At 31.5% G+C, this 22,104-nt stretch overlaps 2 protein-coding genes across 3 annotated transcripts in view; one reads left to right on the top strand and one right to left on the bottom strand.

Moving 5' to 3' along the window:
- Positions 1-22,104, top strand: part of LOC115878457 (forkhead box protein J2-like) — a 200,498-nt gene that overhangs the window by 27,132 nt on the left and 151,262 nt on the right. The gene's annotated exons all lie outside the window — the stretch shown is intronic.
- LOC115878444 lies at positions 14,595-19,948 on the bottom strand. 2 transcript variants are annotated; one of them, XM_030894956.1, is made up of 7 exons: positions 18,915-19,948; positions 18,423-18,567; positions 17,890-18,276; positions 17,560-17,825; positions 16,049-16,381; positions 15,762-15,892; positions 14,595-15,450 (listed from the first exon to the last, which is right to left on the bottom strand). In XM_030894956.1, exons 1-7 carry the CDS (start codon positions 19,009-19,011, stop codon positions 15,115-15,117), a joined length of 1,695 nt encoding a protein of 564 aa, XP_030750816.1. In that variant the 5' UTR covers positions 19,012-19,948; the 3' UTR covers positions 14,595-15,114. The 2 variants fall into 2 exon arrangements, with proteins under 2 accessions (XP_030750816.1, XP_030750822.1); XM_030894962.1 differs by having other exon boundaries at positions 19,383-19,947.

The raw sequence follows: 22,104 nt of genomic DNA, 5'->3' as shown, positions 1-22,104 counted from the left end.
AGTCACGGAGATGTATATTTTTTATACTTTTTACCGTTTAGATGTTATACTTTTTACTCAGTAGTTTTATACAGGTACGGACGAAAACTTATTACGCTTCAAAATAGTTAAAACACTTGTAAGTGGCGCCCCCAACAAATAGGAGTCATTTTAACATCAAAATCAAATTTCTCTTGTCAAAAAACTCCCAGAAACCAATTTTCATCCGAATATTGACATTACTTTAGAAATAATTTGAAAAAAATCGAAATAAAAATGAAACTTCTACACCCTGTATCTCCGAAACTAAGCATTTTAGGACATACATTTATACGAACTTTTTTACTTATTTTTATCTGCAGAATACGCTGCCGAGGTTTCCGGAATACAGTTCGAACCACCCTGTATACATACATATAAAATTTTATCAAAATGCAAGCGGTTTCGGAGGAGTATAGTAACTAAAATTGTAACACTATAATTTTATACACATATACACATACATATAGATGAAGATGACATGACAGCCTCTATGTTGATGTCCATCTATGGTCTAGTTGACAAAATGTTGGTGATCCGTCAAGTTATTTTTAAATCATTATTGGAATGGATGATCCCAGACTTCAAAAACAAGTTATGCAATGGATACCTCAAAACCGGGGACGCGTGGAAGACCCAAGAATACTTGGAAGTGAGGGTACAACAAAATCAATGAGTACCAGAAAACTGAGGGACAATGGCATGACCGAATGGTATCGGACAAAGTCGACAGACGTTCTAAACCTAAACCTTATATATTATTATTATGAATTGAAATAACTTAAATTAGGTGTCAGTGAATCAACACAAAATGACTAAACCAAACAAAAATCGTGCAAAAACACGAAAGGAAACAAACCGATTCGAATTTTTCCACTGCTGAGGCGCAAAATATATCATAAAACGAACGAAACACGCGAGAAAGGAATGAAACCTCGCACAATTGTTGTAATATTTGTTAATTTAGATTATAATTAACCTTATTAGATGTTGTTTGATCGCGATGGAAAAGAATACGACCCATGTTTAATTACCGGCGTTATTTATGGCTATTAAAACAACAAGGGCTTAAGAAAATATTAACGGATAGATGGCGATAACGAGGTTTACGAACAAGATATTTTAATTTAAGTGAATCGAGTTCTATGGGCGTTATGGTAAATAGGTATGTTACTTAAAAGGATTGGCATAGTAAAGATACAAGCAGAATGGTGAATATTATAATTATGTAATTATTTTTTATTAGTACTAAAATAGAATATTTAAACGAATTGTGGCGAGTTTATTGAATAAAGCCTATGCATTTTGCAGGTGAACCTGAAATAAAAAATAAAAAGTTATTTTTTTGTAATATGCTACTGCATTACAATCAAAACAGAAACCAGCTTGTCAACGTAGTATCAAAATATCACATTTTCTAGTAACTATTATCTATTATCTATATATAAATACATTTTGCGCTTCTTTAGCATTTTAAAATAGCAATAAACGACGTTAATTAAAATTTTATTAATAACAATCTATCAGAGAATGAAAACGAAATTATATCACCAAAGAAACGCGTCTTGATTTTTAGGATTAACATTTGGGTAATAATTCAACTATATTTTCATGTTTTTTTTAAACGGTATGAAAATATGGGAAAATATAAATGGAATTAACCATTTAAAACAAGCAAAAAAATTTTTTATGAGGAATGCCTTTTTCTCAAAATGTCAATAATAAAAAAGTTTTTCCTCTTGTAAAGACAATCCGCGGGGATATACTGTTTAATTACTAAACAAAGTATTTTTTTTATAACAATAATAACTAATCATATCACAGAAATCACCAAAGAAGTGATGCAATTTGAGCTTTCAGCATATTATGAGAAAAAATCCTTAGGTTTATCCTTAATAATACAGGGTAACGCACTTCATTCGCCTCGGTTGATTATACGAAAACGGAAAGATGTAGAAACAAAATATTTTATGGGTATGTGTGGGGAGGCAATGTGCACCATTTAAAATTATTTTGAAAAATACAGAGTGTTAGAGAAGTAAGATCCATTCCAAAGTTATATTTTTTCTAATAGAACATCCGGTATTTTATTTCATTTTTGGATTTTTGGGGGTATTAAAAAGCATTTATTATAAGGTTAAAATCTTTGGTTTTTGAGATATTTAAATATGTATGCTGCAATAGAATAATATATTATCAACAGATCAACACCCTGATCACATTGTGCTGTGTTTAAAGGCAGAGAAATATACTTTACTGAAAAATTTCATTGCTTTCTTAAATTTATACAAGAATATCAAAAATTGCTGATCTATTTTAAATATTTATTTGACATAAAAACTTCGTTATTTCAAATGCAACACCCTCTATTTTTTAAAATAAATCGAAACAGATTCAAATGCTCTTTCAAACTATATTTCTTTCCTATACCTAATAAGCTCAGATTTTGAATAAAAAGCGTTTTCAATAAAATGGTAATCAAGATGGCTGGTCTCGCTATGGCGATTTTCTAGTGAAAGTTAGTAACTATTTTCAAAACCGACATTAGTTTATGGTAGAGATGGGCAAAACTGCAATTCTCCAATCGCAACTGAAACTGCGATTGCGATTTAAATATTTAGGTAAATATTGTGCTAGGTATATAATTGTCTGTGTATGTATCTACAGCTTAACAGTTCAAAAGAGTTAATAATAATCAGTTGTTCTTTTTTTAAGTTTTTTTTAACATCTGCAACACATATAGGTATTAAATTAATATTAATCAGGATTGATTGAGGTCAATTATCACAAAAAATAATAGACGATTAAATCTATTTTTCCAAGGCATCTTGATTAAAAATTAGTGTTTTTAACACAGCCATGACATTCTAGATAGAAATTTAAAATACGATTTTTTAAGCGAAAATGTCAAAAGTTACCATACGATATGCCATTCTATTTAGAGTGCCATTTTCTATCGAATAAAGTAAAAAAATACCGAAAGTGCCATTTAAAAATCAAAAGCTGTAATCATTTCCGGTGAAACAGGAAGTGGCCATAAACAATTGAATACGTCAATCAATCCTAATTTATGTTATACATACTACCATACCGAATATCTTTTTTTATCTGAGAAAAATAAAAGAATTATAGGGGGGAACCAGTCTTGAGAAACACCCGGTATATCATAATCATTTGCATACCTTCTCTATTAAGTTTACTATAAAATTCTTCAATAGACCATAAAATAACATTCGCAACAATATCGCAAATCGCAACTCCTAAAAATTCAAACTCGCAGATAGCAATCACGGGCCCAGTTTACAAACTCACAATCGCAGCAAAATCGCAATAAAGTCGCAAATCGCAGCTATAGTAATACCTGTTGCCTAAATCGTTGTATTGATTTTAAAATCGCAATCGCATTGCAATACAATGCAATCGTCGCCTAAAAAACATAAATTGTACTAAAACAAAAAGTCACATGGTCGGTTTTCTTCCCCCTTCCCTTTATTGATTGGTAACTTTTACCGTAAATATGACATAACTGCAGCCGGCATCCCCGATAACCCCTCAACCCACCCCCCAACGATACGAAAACTGTCACAACAAGGAGCATCGATCGGACGTCGCGACGGCTGAAGGCCAGAAGACGCTTATACGGTACGCCCAACGTCGGGATTAATGATAAGACCAGTCGCAACCACATCGCCACGGTGAATTATGATTTATCCGACAATTAATTTTTCTTTCCCTTTATTTTTTCGGTGCCACGTTTGATTGAGTTGCCTTCTGGAAATCATGAAGTTGAAGGTGGATGACTTTTTTTATTTTTTTTTTCAATTGTCTCCTGTAGTGTTTAACCTGAGAGTATACGCCTTATGTTGAGATAGGTATTCGGTTTCACAGACAATTACCAATTTCTCTATATTTTACCAATGTTCATTATAATTTTGAGCTTCTCTAGTCATTCTTTGGCCAACTTCGAATTGATGGTTACTGAGTTGATCGCGTTTAGTGCTGCTTGACTATTAGATAAGATGGCTATTTCCTGTTTTCGATAGTTTCTACCTAAGCACACATCTTTCGATAGCGTAGATTTCTGCCTGAAGGATGCTGGGGTAAGTGCCCATTGATTTTATATTCATGTAACAGTCTTTTTTTCTAGAAAGCTATTACTAACGCCGAGCAGTCAGTCTTTTGTCTCTCGGGCGCCACCCCCAAAATTTATAGTGTTTGAGAGATCACTTCTGCCAGTACGGGTAGCTTTTCTACAGTGGAGAATCCAGGGAAATGGGGTAAAAGATAGTTAAAGTCGAATATATTTCATAACGAGGTTTATTTAAATAAATTAAATATGAATCCAATATCTTCAAGTTCAAAGTAGTACTCAAATTCAAATATAAAAAAAATATTAAAGCATGAAATATCGCAAAATCTAACAAAGATAAATTAAATCAGATCATCCAGTGATATCAAATATCTATATACCAAAAGAAATTAAATCAGGTAATTACAATAGCAAATAATTAAGTTCACAGTATTTAAATTCAAACCTGTAAAGAAAATCTTTATAATATCCAATAAAATAGAAACTTTAATTAAATTCAAATACGTAAGAAATATTATTATGGTAAATTAAAATAGGAACTTTAATTAAATCCTCATCTGTAAAGAAATGTTATACCATAAAAATAAAATAGAAACTCTATTGTGCTGAAACTATAATTTGTGATTACTAGAACTCAGATGGGGTATCTGGCGGTTAAAAAAAAAGAAAGAATGCGATTACCTTTTTTTCTCAAGGAAATTGGCGTCGGAACAAAACGAATCGGTCTGGTTGTCTGAAGAAAATCGGCGTCGGAACAAAACGAATCGGTCTGATTGTCTGAATCGCCTACAGCAACCCGGAATCCGGTCACACTAATTATTCACGGTCAGGTATAAAAAAAAACTTAAATGCTCGGTTTTTAACTATCTATACTCATAAATCAGAAATACGGTTTACACTTATTTTAAATCAAATCTCTAGGACCACGATTTATACTTATTTAAAATCAAAAACGGAGATACGGTACTTTTACTTATTTAAAACTCAAGAATTTGGTTTTTTACAGCATCGCTGATAAAAAAAAATAACGGATCAGAATCGACTTAAACTCACGAGGTTTATTTATTAAAGGTCACCTGCACTCAGTCTCAACAGGAAGACCCCTGTTTTCGCGCTCCCGTCCCTTAAATAATCTTTCCCGTCGGGAACCACGAACCACGTTCGATTACCATCGACCACCCATCAAAATTCCTTACAGTAAAAAAACGGTTTTTACCCGTCGATTTTACAAAAAACCATTTGCTGTTTGTACCAAAAAAAAAAACTTCAACGTATCCATGCAAATCGACGAAATATTTAACACAATTTTATCAGCAAATAATTTTTAGCATTAAAAATATTTTTTGGTTTTAGACTATCATAACAGTTCTAAAAATAAAAATAAACCATACTAAGCCTGTCTAAGAAATATTTGTTACCATAATCCTTCAAAACAAATGAACATATCAAATTCTACTCATATACAGTATGGTTCATAAATCCACAAACGCTATCCATTCTGGTGATCAAAAAAACAAATATCTAACTATTTTACAATCAGAATATTAACGATAAAAAAAAATAAAAAAAAAGTTATGTCCCAAGGCAGGATCGAACCCTGGCTCTTCGGTGTACAGCGAAATACTTTCGCGCCGAGCTATCGTGCCGTGTTCGATTTATGTTCACGCCTAGCATTTAACAGATTAAATAAAAAAAATATACGGACTTCATTACATTATGGTGTAGCCTCCCTCACATATTTAGATACTCCCTTTGTAGTTGGGCCCATTGTTGGCTATGCGGGTCCAAGTTATCCCTGCTAATTTCCTAATATCATGGTCCCATCTCATCGCAGGTTCGGTTTTCTCTTAGGTCTCTTAATTCCTCGTGGGTACCATGCTGTAAGTTTTGTGCTCCATCTGTTGTCCCTCCTTCTTGCCAGGTGTCCTGCCCATTGCCATTTGAGGGATTTGACTCTGTATCCACTCCTTTACGGTTTCTCTTGGCTATTCGCAGAATATTTCGTTCCATTGAGCGTTGTGCGACCTGCAGTTTCCTTATGATGTGCATTTTAAGTGTCCAGGTTTCACATGCATAGATCATGCCTGGTAGTACACGTTGGTCGAATGTTTTCTTCTATAGATAGTGGCATTTTAGATTTGAATATGATTGAGTTTCTTCTAAAAGTACTATCTGCTAACTTAAGCTTAACTTAGCTTTTTCTGATACATGTTGGTCACCATGGGTACCATGGGTACCATGCTGTAAATTTGCTCCGTGGCTGCCGGAGCATGTACTTACAGCATATTGCCGTGGGTACCATGCTGTAAGTTTTGTGCTCCATCTGTTGTCCCTCCTTCTTGCCAGGTGTCCTGCCCATTGCCATTTGAGGGATTTGACTCTGTATCCACTCCTTTACGATTTCTCTTGGCTATTCGCAGAATATTTCGTTCCATTGAGCGTTGTGCGACCTGCAGTTTCCTTATGATGTGCATTTTAAGTGTCCAGGTTTCACATGCATAGATCATGCCTGGTAGTACACGTTGGTCGAATGTTTTCTTCTATAGATAGTGGCATTTTAGATTTGAATATGATTGAGTTTCTTCTAAAAGTACTATCTGCTAACTTAAGCTTAACTTAGCTTTTTCTGATACATGTTGGTCACCATGGGTACCATGGGTACCATGCTGTAAATTTGCTCCGTGGCTGCCGGAGCATGTACTTACAGCATGTTGCCGTGGGTACCATGCTGTAAGTTTTGTGCTCCATCTGTTGTCCCTCCTTCTTGCCAGGTGTCCTGCCCATTGCCATTTGAGATATTTGACTCTGCATGGTACCCACGTATCTCAGGTTAATGTTTAGGTTTGGTTATGTTTTTGGTTGTTTTGTTGTGTGTTATTCTCGAGATTAACCGAGTAATGTCGACATTAACCGGACATCGGACCTTAACCGTAACATATAAACTGTATGATCATCCAATATAAGAAAAAAGAGTAAGTTCATTTTGATTATCTCTGTTAGCTCTTTACTCAAAAATATGTCCATATCAAGTAAATCAAATCTTGTTTTTCGAGAAACTCGCATCCTATAAGCAATGATCGAAGATATACAGTATATGTTCACGATTTTATAAAACATCATGCGAACCGTAAATTTGGTGCACTCTTTGAATAAGAAGACTAAGGAAGGAGCATATCAAAAATCTTAGGTACACCGCGATGAGCCTCAAATATGGCCGACTTAAATTCCGGTTTATCAGTGACGTTCTAATTTTATTTAAAAAATGTAAAACTATGATGTAGGGTAGACGTGGGGTAGACTCAATAATTTGTTGTTTTATTTTACGGTGTGAATAAATGTTGGTAGTTATTAAAATTGTTATAAAAATACATAATTCTAATAAAAATAGATGTTATAATAAGTATTTATTAACACAAACATCCGATACGCTACTGAAGCAAGTCAAATTAACGTATCTAAATTCTTTGACATCTAATCTTTGACAAGTAATAAATAAAAGCTAAAATGCAACAAAAATATATAATTTAGTTAATTTAAGTGAATTTCATAAATGATCGGTTTACTACACGTATGTATATTATATAGTCACTTACTAGCGAAAACTTGTTCCATTATTTCACTCAATTTTTGCCGAGATCTACCGCACGCTACACAACTAACTATTTTAGAGTCTTTTTCGATAAATCGCGATAGTGTCACTGTTAATTTAAGTTCTGCCGCAATTTTCTTCTAGATTTACTACCTTTATACAACTATAAGTAGTAGAATAAACAATAAATAACATGAAATAAGCTCCGTAAAGACTGACAAATCCACAAAATTTCAAATCAAATTCAAATGTGTCAAATGAATCGTCAAACAGAACTGTCAAGGATCCCCACCCTAGAGTGCTTTTATGGTGCTTTTTCCGCCCACCATGCATGAATACATGGATAGCATTATGCTCCTTCCTTAGTCTTCTTATTCAAAGGGTGCACCAGAGAATAGGTGCATTAAAGAAATGCTAACTTCATGTTAAAAAATGGAAACAGACGCCACCTGGTGTAGCCTGGCAGTACTAGCTAAATTGAGGGGAATTGGAGGGGCGGGCCTTAAAAGAGGGGAAATTTTAAAAAAAATATTTTTATAAGTATCACTGACTTACTGTTTAAAGTTAATAAACATATTTTTTATTACTTTAATATAATTTAATGTATTAAAAAATATGTCTATTAACTTTACACAGCAAATCAATGATATTATTAAAGACATTATTTTCAGAGAAAATTCATTGTAAATAAATTACACATTAGTAAACAATATCATTTATTTTTTAGAGCTGCGATTTATATTACAATAATATTGAAATATATATATTTTTTTAACAATGAAAAAGAATTTCCCGAAACCTGAAAAAGAAAGATGATCAATTAATGACTTAAATTAGTTCAAAATACATTTTGCAAATAAGTAGTGAATTGGAAAGATAAACATACTATTAAAAAGACATTTTAGTAGTATGTTATCATCTATTTACTGATATACATAAGTATATAATAGGTAAATAACATGCATAAGGCACTATGATACAACTACCTGTATCATGATAACACACTAACATCACAAAAAATATATGCTAATTTAAATTTCTTTAATGGTCTAATGAAACACTATCTAGCCTCAATGCATGCCATTCCAAAGGCAAAAAAAACTGTTATACCAAATAAATATAAGCTGAATAAAACATAAACCAAGCCAATGTGCATAAACAACCAAAAAATGCATCAAAAAATACTTTTATCAGATCATGCCCTTGGATATATTATGTATTTTATATATCGCACATCCCGTTCAAAAGTTTACTAACTCAAAATAGAGAATATAGAGAACATTGTCAGGAGAAGTAAAAGAAAATTTAAGTTAACGCAATATGCTCCTTTTTGCATATTAATGGCCAAATAATGTAATGTTGATTTAATAAAAATTTAACTGGCATCCTTCTGAGGTATAAATCAGATTAAAAGGACATTGTTTTTGTAATAATTGTTTGTTCTGTAAACATTTTTTGAAGACAATACAGTTTTGAACGGGCTGTGCGATATAAACAAGGATCTTACTATTATTTGAGGTTAGAAAGTATTTAAATAATATAAAACATAATCAAAATCACTTTTCATCATAACTTATAGAGGTACTTACGTGTTTTGATATTATTATCAGGAAATAATACGTTTAGTTAAACAGGTACGCTGCCAGGCAAGTTCTATCGGCGGGTCTTTGCAAGAGTTGAAATCTAAAAATACAAAAATACCGTAAAATGGGGTGAATAGAAACAGTTTCGTAGGCTATTAGCGATATACCGGTTGATAAAAATGTGGTATTATGTTCCCGAATATTTTAAAACATGGGTCTTTGTTTGTTCTTTGCGTATACATATAATTTGATTTTTGAAAAATATGCATATAAATATTAAATAAAAATAACCTTTGTGTTTCTATTCACCTGCTATTCGGGAGAATAGAAACACACATTGATGTTAAGGTTTTTATCTATTCTATTTCCAACAAGGTGATTAGAAACAGATAATTATTACATATTTAAGTAGGTTTAGCAATAATTAACAATACATATAATATAACAACTTACATGTACCAGCTTAAGTATTACTTTAAAAATAAATATTTTATTTATAAAGTTTTGCGCCATACAAAATAGGTGATAAATCGATCTCACATTTATTGATCAGCTGATTGACAGAAACAGTGCTGCCACAGATAAAAATATAGTTTTTACATTTTATTGTGTATTACCAATGATAGAAAAATTAGATATGTCGACTCTTTTTTACTTTGAATATTTTTAATCGTGATTTGATTTTTTTCAGAAATTTTGTTTCTATTCACCACTATGTTTCTATTCACCCCCATTTTACGGTACGTTTACATCTTAGTTGTATTTACGAATAAAGTATTTGTGTGTAATTTCTGACTTACCAATTAACTGAATAATCGCATTAAATACATCCAAATGGTAATTTAATATTGTAAAAAGCAAAATTGTTTTAAATCACTTGCCAGGACAGTCCGGCCAGCTTCTTTGTTGACAAAATGGCCGCGGTATCATGATTTAAGCAATGTGAGTGACAAAGAAAGCCAATGCCTGGCAGATGTTGCTTTCTTTGTCGTTGGTCCTGGCACGTTTAAATTTGACTGTTGCCTGTTTTCCCATACAAGTGACACCCCCGTGGGGTGCACTAAATAAAAAGGAATAAACGTCACAGATACATTTGTTTCTATATTTTTAAATTTTTATCACACGAAATTTGCATAGAAAATGCTTAGACTATAATTATTACGTATATGACACACAGCGAACTCAGTGTCACCAATGCTCACTGGTCGAATATTCAACCGCTTACGTTAACTTTTCGCGCCAGTTCTGCCAACTGGCCAGATATGGTTGATTAATTGGCCAAAGTGCCCATAGAAATAAGCATAGCAAACAAACTTCCACGCGACTGATTAGTTGGTTAAATTAAAGTGGTTGATTTAGTGACCATCAACCTATAAAGGGTTAAATTTAGTACTTTATTTAAATATTGCTACTACCCCTCCCAGATTCTATCTCTAGATGCGCCACTGTTCAGGACTATTGGCTATTAGGACTATGTCATATGTCATCAGCGAATCTTAGATGGTTAAGATATTCCCCATCTATTTTTAATTTTTTTTGGTCCAGTCCAGTTGACGGAAGATTGCTTCTAGTGTTGCTGTAAACAGCTTTGGGGATATCTCTTGAATGGTTTAAGTCCTACCTTAACAACAGAAACCAGCGTGTGAGGGTTGATAAGACTGTGTCTTCTTGCAAGCCAATAGAATGCGGAGTACCTCAGGGCTCAGTGCTAGGTCCTATTTTGTTTCTGTTGTTTATCAACGATATTGCTAGTCTGGACATCAGTGGTAAAATCTGTCTCTTCGCGGATGATACTTGTTTCACATGGAGCAGCCCGGACACCACGGCACTTCATAGAACCATTTCCAGTGACTTAATCAACATAAAAACATGGTGCGATTCTAATTATCTGTGTCTCAACTACACTGAGAAAACACCTTATTTATAATGCACTAAACTTATTAACATTTAATAAATGGTTGATTGAAATAGCGCGGAATAAAATTTTATTATTGAGAAACAATTGATCAATTAAAACTATTTAAATATACCTCTATTAGTAGCAAACTGTAAATTATTAATATTTCATATATATTTTATTTAGGTTAAATAATGGTTTGTTAAGTATAAATAAAGTATTATTTATATTAACCATGGTAATTATTTACTATAAATAATGATACTGATTAAAAATTATATTATTTATTTGCGATTAGAAAACAAATTTTGTAAATAATATGCAATTTATTTATAAAAAATAAAGGTTTGCTTATTATAAAAAATGTATTATTACGCATACCTAATTTATTATTTATAATAAATTTTTGTTTGTTAATTATAAAAAAGAAAAAATAATTATGCGTTAGGTAAAAAATTAATAATTAATAAACTTATTTAATATTAATATGACAGAATTTGTCACAAATAACGATATTAATTGAATTGTTAATAATTACTATTATTTTTATTAAATAAAAGGCGATTCAAAAAGCTCGCCGGTTTAGAATCGCCCACCATTTTGTTGTTTGTTGCTTAGCAACACTGTTTTGTATAAAGTGTGCTTAACTCTAGTCAATATTTCGAAACCAATGATTTGACTTAACCCCAAAGTATTATATTAAAAAAATATATAAAATCGGAATATTCACAGATGATGCTAACATTAGGTAGATATACAAAACAGTGTTTCTAAGCAACAAACAACAAAATGGTTGGCGATTCAAAACCGGCGCGCTTTTTGAACCACCCTTTATAAAAATATTAGTAGGAAGCAAGGAAACGGCACTACAGGTAGTCCAAATTGTCTGTAGCAACAATTATTAGACACCTTGTATACCAGAGGCAAAGGAGTCTTAAATATTAGAAATTCTGAAGAAAACAAAACTACAATATTTTCTTTCAATCAAATTTTAATACATAAAAAACATTTAAATAAAAAAACAAAATTCAAAGACAGAACTTGTACAAATGTTTACATTAATAACATTAAAGGTAAAAACAAATACCTTAATATAACCGAGCATATAACATTGAACTAAAATATGACATTCTCATTAATAACAAAATAGCAAAAAATTATAAAACAACTAAAAATAATATTTTCTCAGCAACTAACTTTAAATTTATACCCACAGACAGCCAAACAAGAAATTCACGTTAATATCGCTAAAGATGGTTTAAAATGTAGCTTAATTTAATAACTAAAAAATATGTTAAACTGGTAAATTATAGACATTTTAAACCTCTTTATCGATTCGGGTGGAATGTATGCATGCTCTGCATTCTCACACGGCAGCGATCGGGAATTTAAACTGAGAGGATGTGAAAGACCTTTAATAAACTAATTTTCCGGGAACGGTAAAAATTGAGAATCTTAATTTTGATTGTGAACCTAAAAATAGATAACTATAGTTCTTGATTCATACAGGATATGTATCGATTCCCATTGCCACATGTATGCATATGTGTCAGGAAAGGCCAATAAACATCATTTAAGTCGATAGCAAGTATCTGTGGTAAAATATGTTCAACCTGGTAAGCTTCATAATGTTTGTCAATACCATAACAAACAATCTTTTTATAAATAAGGTACGTCTGTTGTTTCTCATTATGAATTATATTTTCAATTAATGCAAACAATGGCTCCCCAAAAAAATCACGCCTAATCTGGAAAACTAACCCTTTTTTATATGTAATTCCGTTTACTTTAATCCATTTTACGAAAAAATAGTCTTCAATGTTTGCTATAATACGCTCATAAAGTTGTATTTCGAGCATACTTAGCGGAGATATATTATAGGTACTTATCTCGACATTATCAACAAATCCCCGATTTATAAGTAATCTATAGGATAGTTTTAATTGATGTTTAAGAGCTAAGGTATAAGGAAGATTTACTCGTGAAGAGACTACATTACAGTTAGACTTGCTTATTTTGTGAAAGGCTTCATACCGAATTGAAGAAAGTTTTGATAAGGGTCCAACGTTGTTGATAACTCTTGAATAATGAGTCAAAAAATGAAATTTAGGTGTCAAATGTCCACGAAAAAGAGAAATATAAAGTTGATGATGTTCATTAACTAAACACTGTAAGTAAATTAGCTCACTTTTATTAATTCTATTTTTTGATACAATATGGACAATATTAAAAAGTAATTTAAAAAAATGCCATGTTTCGTCCATCGTGTCAACTAAATCACCAATCATCAGGGGAAAGTAAGTGACAAGGGCATGCATTTCTGCTGATGACATTATAATTAATTCATTTTCTACATGATTTAAAGGAATTGGTGGTACCTTATTACCAATATCAACGTCCGCATGATTAAAGTATTTTATACGATTATTAAGTATGTTAATAGTAAAATATTTTTTTTCAAATATTAAATCTTTCAGTATTTTACCAAAATCATATCGACAAACACCTTCGTATAAGTCGTGCATCAGGTCAAAGTGTATATTCTCAGTATTGTGAAAATAAGATAAGTCGTTCCACACACAATAATCTTTAACGCCGTGAGTTTTTTCTTGTAGATGCATATCATAGTTATATTTATCCCTAAGCGTATTTAAATCTTCTACAGCCATATTTTTTGTAGCGCTTTTGTGAGAAAAACAAGCACGACAAAAATAGTTAGAAGAAAAACTCTCAGTCATGCCAATAATTGAACTTATGCCTAAATTATCTCCTAACAATAATGGCACAACAAAATATATTTTTTGTCCATTAATTGTAATTCCTTTGGATTCTAGAAACTTTAGTTCATCTATAAAAGGTCTAAATATTTCTGCGTTAGAAAAAAACGCCTTGTCAGAAGAATAAATCAGGCCCCATAAAAAAATATTTTCTAGCCGTGACGCATATTTTTGTTCTAGAGCTGCAAAAGAAATATATATCCCACCTAGCTTGTGAACCCCTGCTTGAGTTCCTAATGGATTTCCCGTTTCAAAATCATCATAGTACATATATAATGGTAAAATTACTTTACCTTTAAATTTAGTCTTAATTGATCTCCACAAACTACTGTTAAATAAACTGGATATGTGATCTGAATTAGCTTCTTCGGTTCTGATGTATTCTAGCATATGCTCTAGAACGTTGGGAATTAGTAATAATTTTTGAAGCACGATCCTCAGTGGAATAATTTGTCCTTCACATTTTTTAATATTCAAAATAGAGGAAGTAGCAGAAGAACTTTTATTATCAAATATATTACCAATATAAAAGGATTTAGGTTTAATGAGAACATCATGTTTTTCCATGAGCAGAAATCGTTTGTATTCTGAGTTTGTGGATAAAAATAAATCAGATGATAGAATAGAAATTAATTCTTTGTAATCAATGTCATTTGAACAACTAATTGATGAAGAATTCAACTTTGCAAGTAAGTTGGAAAAAATACCTGATACTAATTCAGAAGTATTAGTTAATAATTCTTGCACTATTGAACGGTTAATTGTGTTGTTATTATATAATCTACTAGTAAATTTTAATATTTGCAATTCAATCATATTTCGAACATTTTTAGGTGAATTTTCATTTGGCTCTCTATTTACGTCATCGATATGTCTACTAATGTTACTACTAAAGGGCTGGGTATTTAGCTTTGGCTGAAAAGTATCGCGTTCTGTTACCGGTACATCCAACTGGTGAAAAATACTGTCATCGTGAAAAGTTAGTATATGTTTTTTGAGGGAACATAAAGAACTGAAAATTCTAGTGCATTTGGAATAGCAACAAGAAAATGAATTTAAAAATCTATGAGTGGCTGTCATGTGAGCAAAAAAACTTTGGTTTTTAACAAAAATTTTTAAGCAATGTTTGCACTTCATTGCTTAGTTGAGATTCTTTTGATTTAATCCGAAGACTTAATCTTGTTCACTATATCTAGAATATTTGGTATTTTGTCATAGACTGTTTTCAAATTATAAATTCCCAATTGTATAAACATCCACACATGTTCACACTCATAGGGATATTTTAAATTTAATGTATGCATCAGTTGAAAACAAATATCTACAGCCTTTAAAACTGACACTACTCTATACATGATACTATCGTAACTTACATAAATTTGGTTTATATCTGTATAGGAAGCACCCTCGATTATAACAAATGGCAGTAATGGCAAACCATATTTGACCAACTTCTTGCGCTTTTCGTCAATTATATTAGGGATGTCTCCTGGAATCTAAATTAAAATGCAAATTAATAATAAGTATTTCCGTAGTAACCTGCACAAAAAAATTTAATAAAGGAAAATATTTCGATTTAGGTTCCAGTTTAACTTAAAAAACAAAGAACAAAATAAAAAAGTCCAAAATCTAAAATAGAGAGATTGTTGACAAGTTATTATAGCTACTCTCTTTAATTTTTTCACATATTAAATAATTCGACATAAAAGAATTTGCATATACCTAAAGACTTCGAAAACTAAAACACATTTCGTGTAAAATGATCTACACACAAAGTGTGACCTTGCATTCATAGGCATCTACTTACCTTAACTTGAATAACTATTCCACTGATTATTTCAGTTGATGTTGGATACCAGCTATTTTTTCCTTTTTTATTATAGGTCTTGGTTGGTAGTAAAGCTGGTAATAGCATTAGCATCAAATAGTGACGACTATCTGAAAAACAAAATATAATGAAGAAGTATGTAAAGAGAAAGTTTAAGCAATTAGGAACACTATACAGGGAGGTTGTAAAGTAAGGAATAAATTCAATATCTCGTAAAGCTCAATATCTCTGTAGCAGTAATTAGTAGTATTCATGATTGCCCTTACCGTTATTTATAGTGTTGCTCTTAATGATATCCACTATTAGGGAATCACTTTGATTTAAACTTTTTTTCTTCAGTTCCAACAGTTTATTAAAAACTGTTTCAAAATTATTATACAATAGGTTGTGGCTTGGAAATCTTTTTTCAAAATCAATGTCTATCAACCTATGCCCTAAAGGATTTTGTATGATAGGAAATACGGCCAAAATTTCTTGAAGATTTTCGTGACGCATGTACAACCTTTGTCTATATTCATATGTGGCATTCCATTTAGAAACTACATCGGACCATGGCTCTTGATTATTTTTGAGCCACGTAATGATTTCATCGTGGTCACCTATAAAAAATTAAAAAGCGTGAAAAACATTTGACGTTTTAAAATGACATTATTCAGCGTATAACAACAAATTTAGGTAATAGATGTTTATTCACTATTGATTTAATTTGTTTTAACTCACTCTCCAAATTTTTAATCAATTTTAAATGCAATTTACTTCGTGGATTTTTTCTTCAAACGGGGTAAAGTTTTGTAGACAGGGGTGTTCTAACCCCTCTGACAAAATGAAAGGGGTGAATTCTCATTTAATTTTAAGACGAAAATGTCGAATAATTTTTTTTCGTAAGTCGCTTAGTTTTCAAAATACAGGGTTTTAAAAATTAATTTTAAAATTGGTTTTTTATTCCTATTTTAGGAATTGGGTAACCAATTTTGTTGAAATTTGGTAACATTATGTGTATTGATAAGAGGCTTATTTAGCCATAAACAGATAAAAATTGTCCAAACTACAATGGCGTCCCGAGAGGCACCCTAACCAACATAATTGAGAAAAAAATATACGCCACTGACTTTCTTAAATCTTCATTATTTTTTTTATTAAGTAACTAAAATAACAACTTCTTTATCTCTTGACTTTTTCCGTATCCTAAAATAGGAATAAAAAACCAATTTAAAAATTAATTTTTAACACCCTGTATTTTGAAAACTAAGGTACTTACGAAAAAATTTTATTCTACATTTTCGTCTTAATATTAAGTGAGGATTCACCCCTTTCATTTTGTCAGAGAGGTTAGGAAACACCCTGTATACGAGTTAAAAAATGTTTATTAATTCGCGGAAATTAGCTCACTTGCCCTACATCAGCTAAATTTTCTGCTTATAAACATTCATTTAACTGATTTTTATGACACACTTTAACCCAATTTCTACAAAAACAAAATAGCATCCTATAATTGAGGGATATTAAAGAGTAAAGACATGTTAACTGTAAAACAAATCAAAACTAAAATAGATTTTTATAAATAAGTAATACACTAGCCGCAAAAAATTGTGATGTATATTTTGTATTGAACCTAAACAAATTAGTGAGTCGATTATATTAATAAGATATTTTGAAGTAATAAGTAGTAATAAGATAATATATGAAGAAATTTTTTTGAAATACATACATATCTTTCAGTTTTCTCAGTTAGTGTTTGTTTCTCTACATTATGTTTTCGATTATATTACATACTTACCATTGTAATCAAAATTTTCTGAGGCATCTGTAGTATCGTCATTGACCTCTAATGAACTTCTGGATGATAAGAGAATACCGGAATCTCTTAGGAAGGTTAATCTATTCCTATATTTATCTACCAATTTTCCCCTGGCAATACCAGTTTTTTGGTCCCGTGAATTCCTTTTCCTTATTGGGGAAGTGAAATAGACTTGAGGTAGTTCGTTTGGAAATTCTTCAACAATGAGTTTTGATATTTTTCGAAAGTCTTCGTTAGTTAGTCTTCTGTAATAAAAAAAAAACTGTAAAAAAACTAATGTGTCTTTAAAAAACAAAACAATAGTCTTACCTAAATGGTACAGCATTAATAAAGTGCTGAACGATTATTTCAACTAAATATGATTGACATTTACTACTTAGAGTTTTTTTTGCTTTGTACAGCGCCTTTACAGCTCTTCCCATAGACGTAGCATCCAATAGTTGAGAAATATTAAAATTCAAAATCACTTCATTGATACCATTTGCCGGTTCAACTAGTGTAGTGGTTGAGGTTGAAGCTATTGATAAATCGGAGCAAGGTTTATTTTGAAGCGATAAGTCGTCATCCATTAGCAAGAATTGTACATTTTGTATATTAGGTGCAACTGGCATAGGCTGGTTATCGACATCTAGGACAAATACTTTATTTGCACCTGGTTCTTCTGATATTTCTTCATTATTTTCTTCACTGTTAATTCTAAAAATAAGAAAAGAATAACACTATATAACAAAAATTTAATCAATTTTATTTGTTAATTATTAAGCTCAGGCTAATCCAACGTGATTGTTTAAAATAAACACCAGCTACCCATAAGTAAAATTAAAAAAGCCATAGAGACTTACATTTGACTTTGGTTATGTTCTAAATTAATGCCATCCAATTTTGCCTTCAATTTGATTCGTTGCCCCAATTGAGGAATAAATTCCTTACATTCATTAGCATCACCAACAATCTGTTTTAATGTTTGCAAGCTATCCACGCCATTTGCTGCAAACATAATAATTTTAGTATTAAAAATAAGTACTTAAGTAATATGTATAATTATGAATATTAACCATTTAATTAATGCCATTCATACAGAATATCCACAAAGTTATTGATAATTTATTTTATGCTTAGCTAACAAATATATTAATAGAAATACATGCCTATTTACTATAAGCAAATTTATTTATTTATTAATACTTGAAAAAATTGTAATATGGAGACAAGGGTGGATGCAATCTAAAAACTCTAAAAATATTAAGTATTTGAAAATTCACAACAGAATTGCCCAATCAATAGGTATGCATCCATCAACTTAATCAAAATCTCGTTGAGCTGTTTGTACCTACCTACCAGGCAGCAGCAGCAGTTTAAAATGATCAAAAATCTAAAATATTCTTTACTTTGAAGAACTGATTCACCGCCTGTCATTTGGGTCCAACTCATAAACTATCCGCGTCATTTTTTTTTGGAGATTTTTAAGGCTTTCAATCTGTTATTTACTATTAATAAATTTGCTTAACAGAACCCAATATTATTAATTTTAAATTACAGTTTACGTTTAGCTAACAAATATATTTATAAAAATGCAAGCATATTTGCTGTTAAGTTTAGTTTATTTATTATTAATTAAACGTAAATTAGGTACTTTAGGACGCTTCGATTTAGCAATACAATTTAAAGTAATAAGATAAATATAATCATTTTAACTAACAAAGTAATCACATATAATTAACTTTTTTAACTTAGCTGTATGAATCAAATTAACAGCATTTAGCTGTGAAACTTATATCGAAATAGCTAATAGTCCTACTTACCTCGACAAGCATCAATTATAAAATGGAAGCCATTTTCATCAAGAAATGTTTCCAGATCATTTTGATCTTCGTCTTCCATGTCTATTATAACCCTACCCAAAACTTACTAAAACCCAAAACAGTATAAGATATGATATCACAGCGACACGCACAGAACGACGAGATCACAGAATATACTACGAAGACGAGATGGCTGAGATGCAAATTATGCCAATGGCCGATGTAAGATAAGATTATGATAAGATATAAAAACAAAAACCAAAAACTTAATACCACCCACGCACGGCGCGGCCGGTCGAACTGCAACGTGCTTTCTGGTGCTTTTAAACAGTTTTAAACGTGCTTAAAACTTAAAACGTGCTGCAACGACGACACCTGTAGCAGAGTAAATAAGACACACTGACACAGTGAGGGCCGGCGCGGGCGGCGCGGCGGTTGATTTGTTTTTAAATAACAAATAGGTATTTTAATTATTAATATATTTGTTATTTAAAAACAACTTACGCTCGTATCTGATAACAAACTCATTTATTTTATAAAAAATAATGTGGAGTACACCAAATGCAGATATTTATTAACTATTAATATAAATTGATTTAAAATTAATAAAATTAAAATTAATAGTAAAAAAATATTTTGGTAATATAATTTAATAACGAAATTATTAGGATTAAATTTGTATCATTAGTTATAAAATTATGACCGCCAAACAAAGCATTTGTTTTTAATTAAAACTGATTTTTCTATAAATTATTAATAGTGAATAATTTTTTTTTATAGAAAACTTGTTATATTTTTTGTTAGTAAAAACCATCCAAATAATTATATGTTAATTAATAACCTCATTATTTTTCTCAGTGTAGTGTTGGGAAAAATCGGATGATTTTAATCCTCGAGTATTTATCCTCGAGGATTCCAATAATCGGATGATCATCCGAGGAATCCTCGGTCATAAAATTTTCTCTGTATAATATCCCGATTGATACCTGAATCAACTGAATAATGCTCGGTGCTGGGGTGATCTGCTTGCTGTTTTTAACACACTGTTGTCATGTACCTGAATAACTTGAATAATATTGTAATAAAAATAAATAATTATTTTAAACACTTTTTTAATAATTTTTAATATTTTCGTGTATAATTTGATGTGGGAAATAACATTTTAGGGGTTCGCTTTTAAATTGTGCTGTTTTTGTTTAACTCCGACTTTGAGATTAATCGGCAACCTTTCAGGCCAAATGTAAACAAGTAATTCTAGGAAATACGGGCGGCTTTTTTTTAGAAGGGTCTGTTATTTATTGTTTATTTGTCGGCGGTAGGTCAGTGAGATAAAAATATATTTTGTTTTACTTTTTAATAGCGTATTGTCACCGAAAATAAACTGTAGTACGTAGTACCTAATAAACTGTAGTAGTTGTGTTATCGTGCATATTTTAAGTTTCCGTGCGGCATAATGTCCAGTTTTAAAAATCAATTGTTTGGGACTATTTTAAAAAAATGAAGATAAAAGTGCATCATGCTCCATTTGCAAAAAGACTTTAAAAATCTTCGGAGGCACAACAAATTTAATGCAGCATTTGAAAAGGCTTCATCCGCTCCAAATACAGAAAGAAAATTTACCTCCAAATGAAGCTATGGAAGTTGATGAGGTTCGAGATACTCCTGCGGCTACAAACAATTTGCCGTCCTGCAGCAAAACTTCATCAGTACCTTGCCGTCAAGTAATATTTCATCCGAAAGTTTACCATCCTGTAGCAAAAAGTGTTGTTACGTCGAATATTAGTGGACGCCGCTCTAAGCAAATGAAATTATACGCTTCAAGTAACGAACTTTCCAGAGCAAAAATTGCCGAAATCGAAAAAAATTGTTATTGATGATTGTCTCGGATTTTCAACCTCTTTCGATTGTGGAAAATACTGGATTTTACAGTACACTAAAGCCTTGAATCCGTTGTATAGCCCTCCCAATAGGAAAATATTAGCTAATGAAATATTACCTAAAGGCTTACAACGAATCAGCTGTCGCTTTAAAACCATTTTAAATGAAATAAAATATACAGCAATAACTACAGACATGTGGACATCTGATAATAATATTGGGTATATTACCGTAACATGTCATTACATATGGGATAGCATACTCTTTTCACGTGTGTTAGCGACACAAGATGCCACGCTGATTATGTCAACACCCAGCCACACAAGCAAAAACTTAGCCGAAGCTATAACAACAATATTAAATGAATGGAATGTTTATAACAAAACTGCGACTGTCGTTTCTGATAATGCCGCAAACATTAAATGTGCGATAAATGATCACCTGAAAATGCACCATCATCCCTGTGTTGCACACACGCTAAATCTTAGTGTAAATGAGGCGCTAAAAGACTCTGCTTTGATGGAGCTTCTGAAAAATGTAAGTCAATTGTTGGTTACTTTAAACATAGTGTACAAGGTTCTGAAAAACTTAAATTAACACAACAACAAATGGGCCTTCCAATTTTAAAAGTTAAGCAAGATGTTGCCACTGGTGGAATTCTTGTCTTCATATGTTAAGAAGACTACTTGAAATTAAAGATGCTCTTTCCGTTGCCATGGCTAGCCTTCCAAATGCACCTGATATTTTGAGTGCCAATGAATGGAAAGTATTAGAGGACTGCGTTCATGCTAAAACCAGCAGAAGACATGTCCACTACTTTGTCTGCTGAGAAATATCCAACATT

The sequence above is a fragment of the Sitophilus oryzae genome, unplaced genomic scaffold, assembly GCF_002938485.1.
Source record: "Sitophilus oryzae breed Bouriz unplaced genomic scaffold, Soryzae_2.0 scaffold_1062_pilon_pilon, whole genome shotgun sequence".
NCBI classification, from domain to species: Eukaryota; Metazoa; Arthropoda; class Insecta; order Coleoptera; family Curculionidae; genus Sitophilus; species Sitophilus oryzae.
Note: the sequence above shows the minus strand (reverse complement) of the source record. Positions and strands in the feature narration are given on the sequence as shown.

Excerpts from the sequence above, each read along its gene's own strand:
- LOC115878444 (XM_030894956.1), bottom strand. The coding sequence starts at position 19,011 with ATGAGTTGGACCCAAATGACAGGCGGTGAATCAGTTCTTCAAAGTAAA. Across the intron at positions 18,277-18,422 it reads GAACATAACCAAAGTCAAAT|AATTAACAGTGAAGAAAATA; the intron begins GTAAGTCTCTAT and ends TCTTATTTTTAG. Across the intron at positions 15,893-16,048 it reads GAGCAACACTATAAATAACG|ATAGTCGTCACTATTTGATG; the intron begins GTAAGGGCAATC and ends TTTGTTTTTCAG.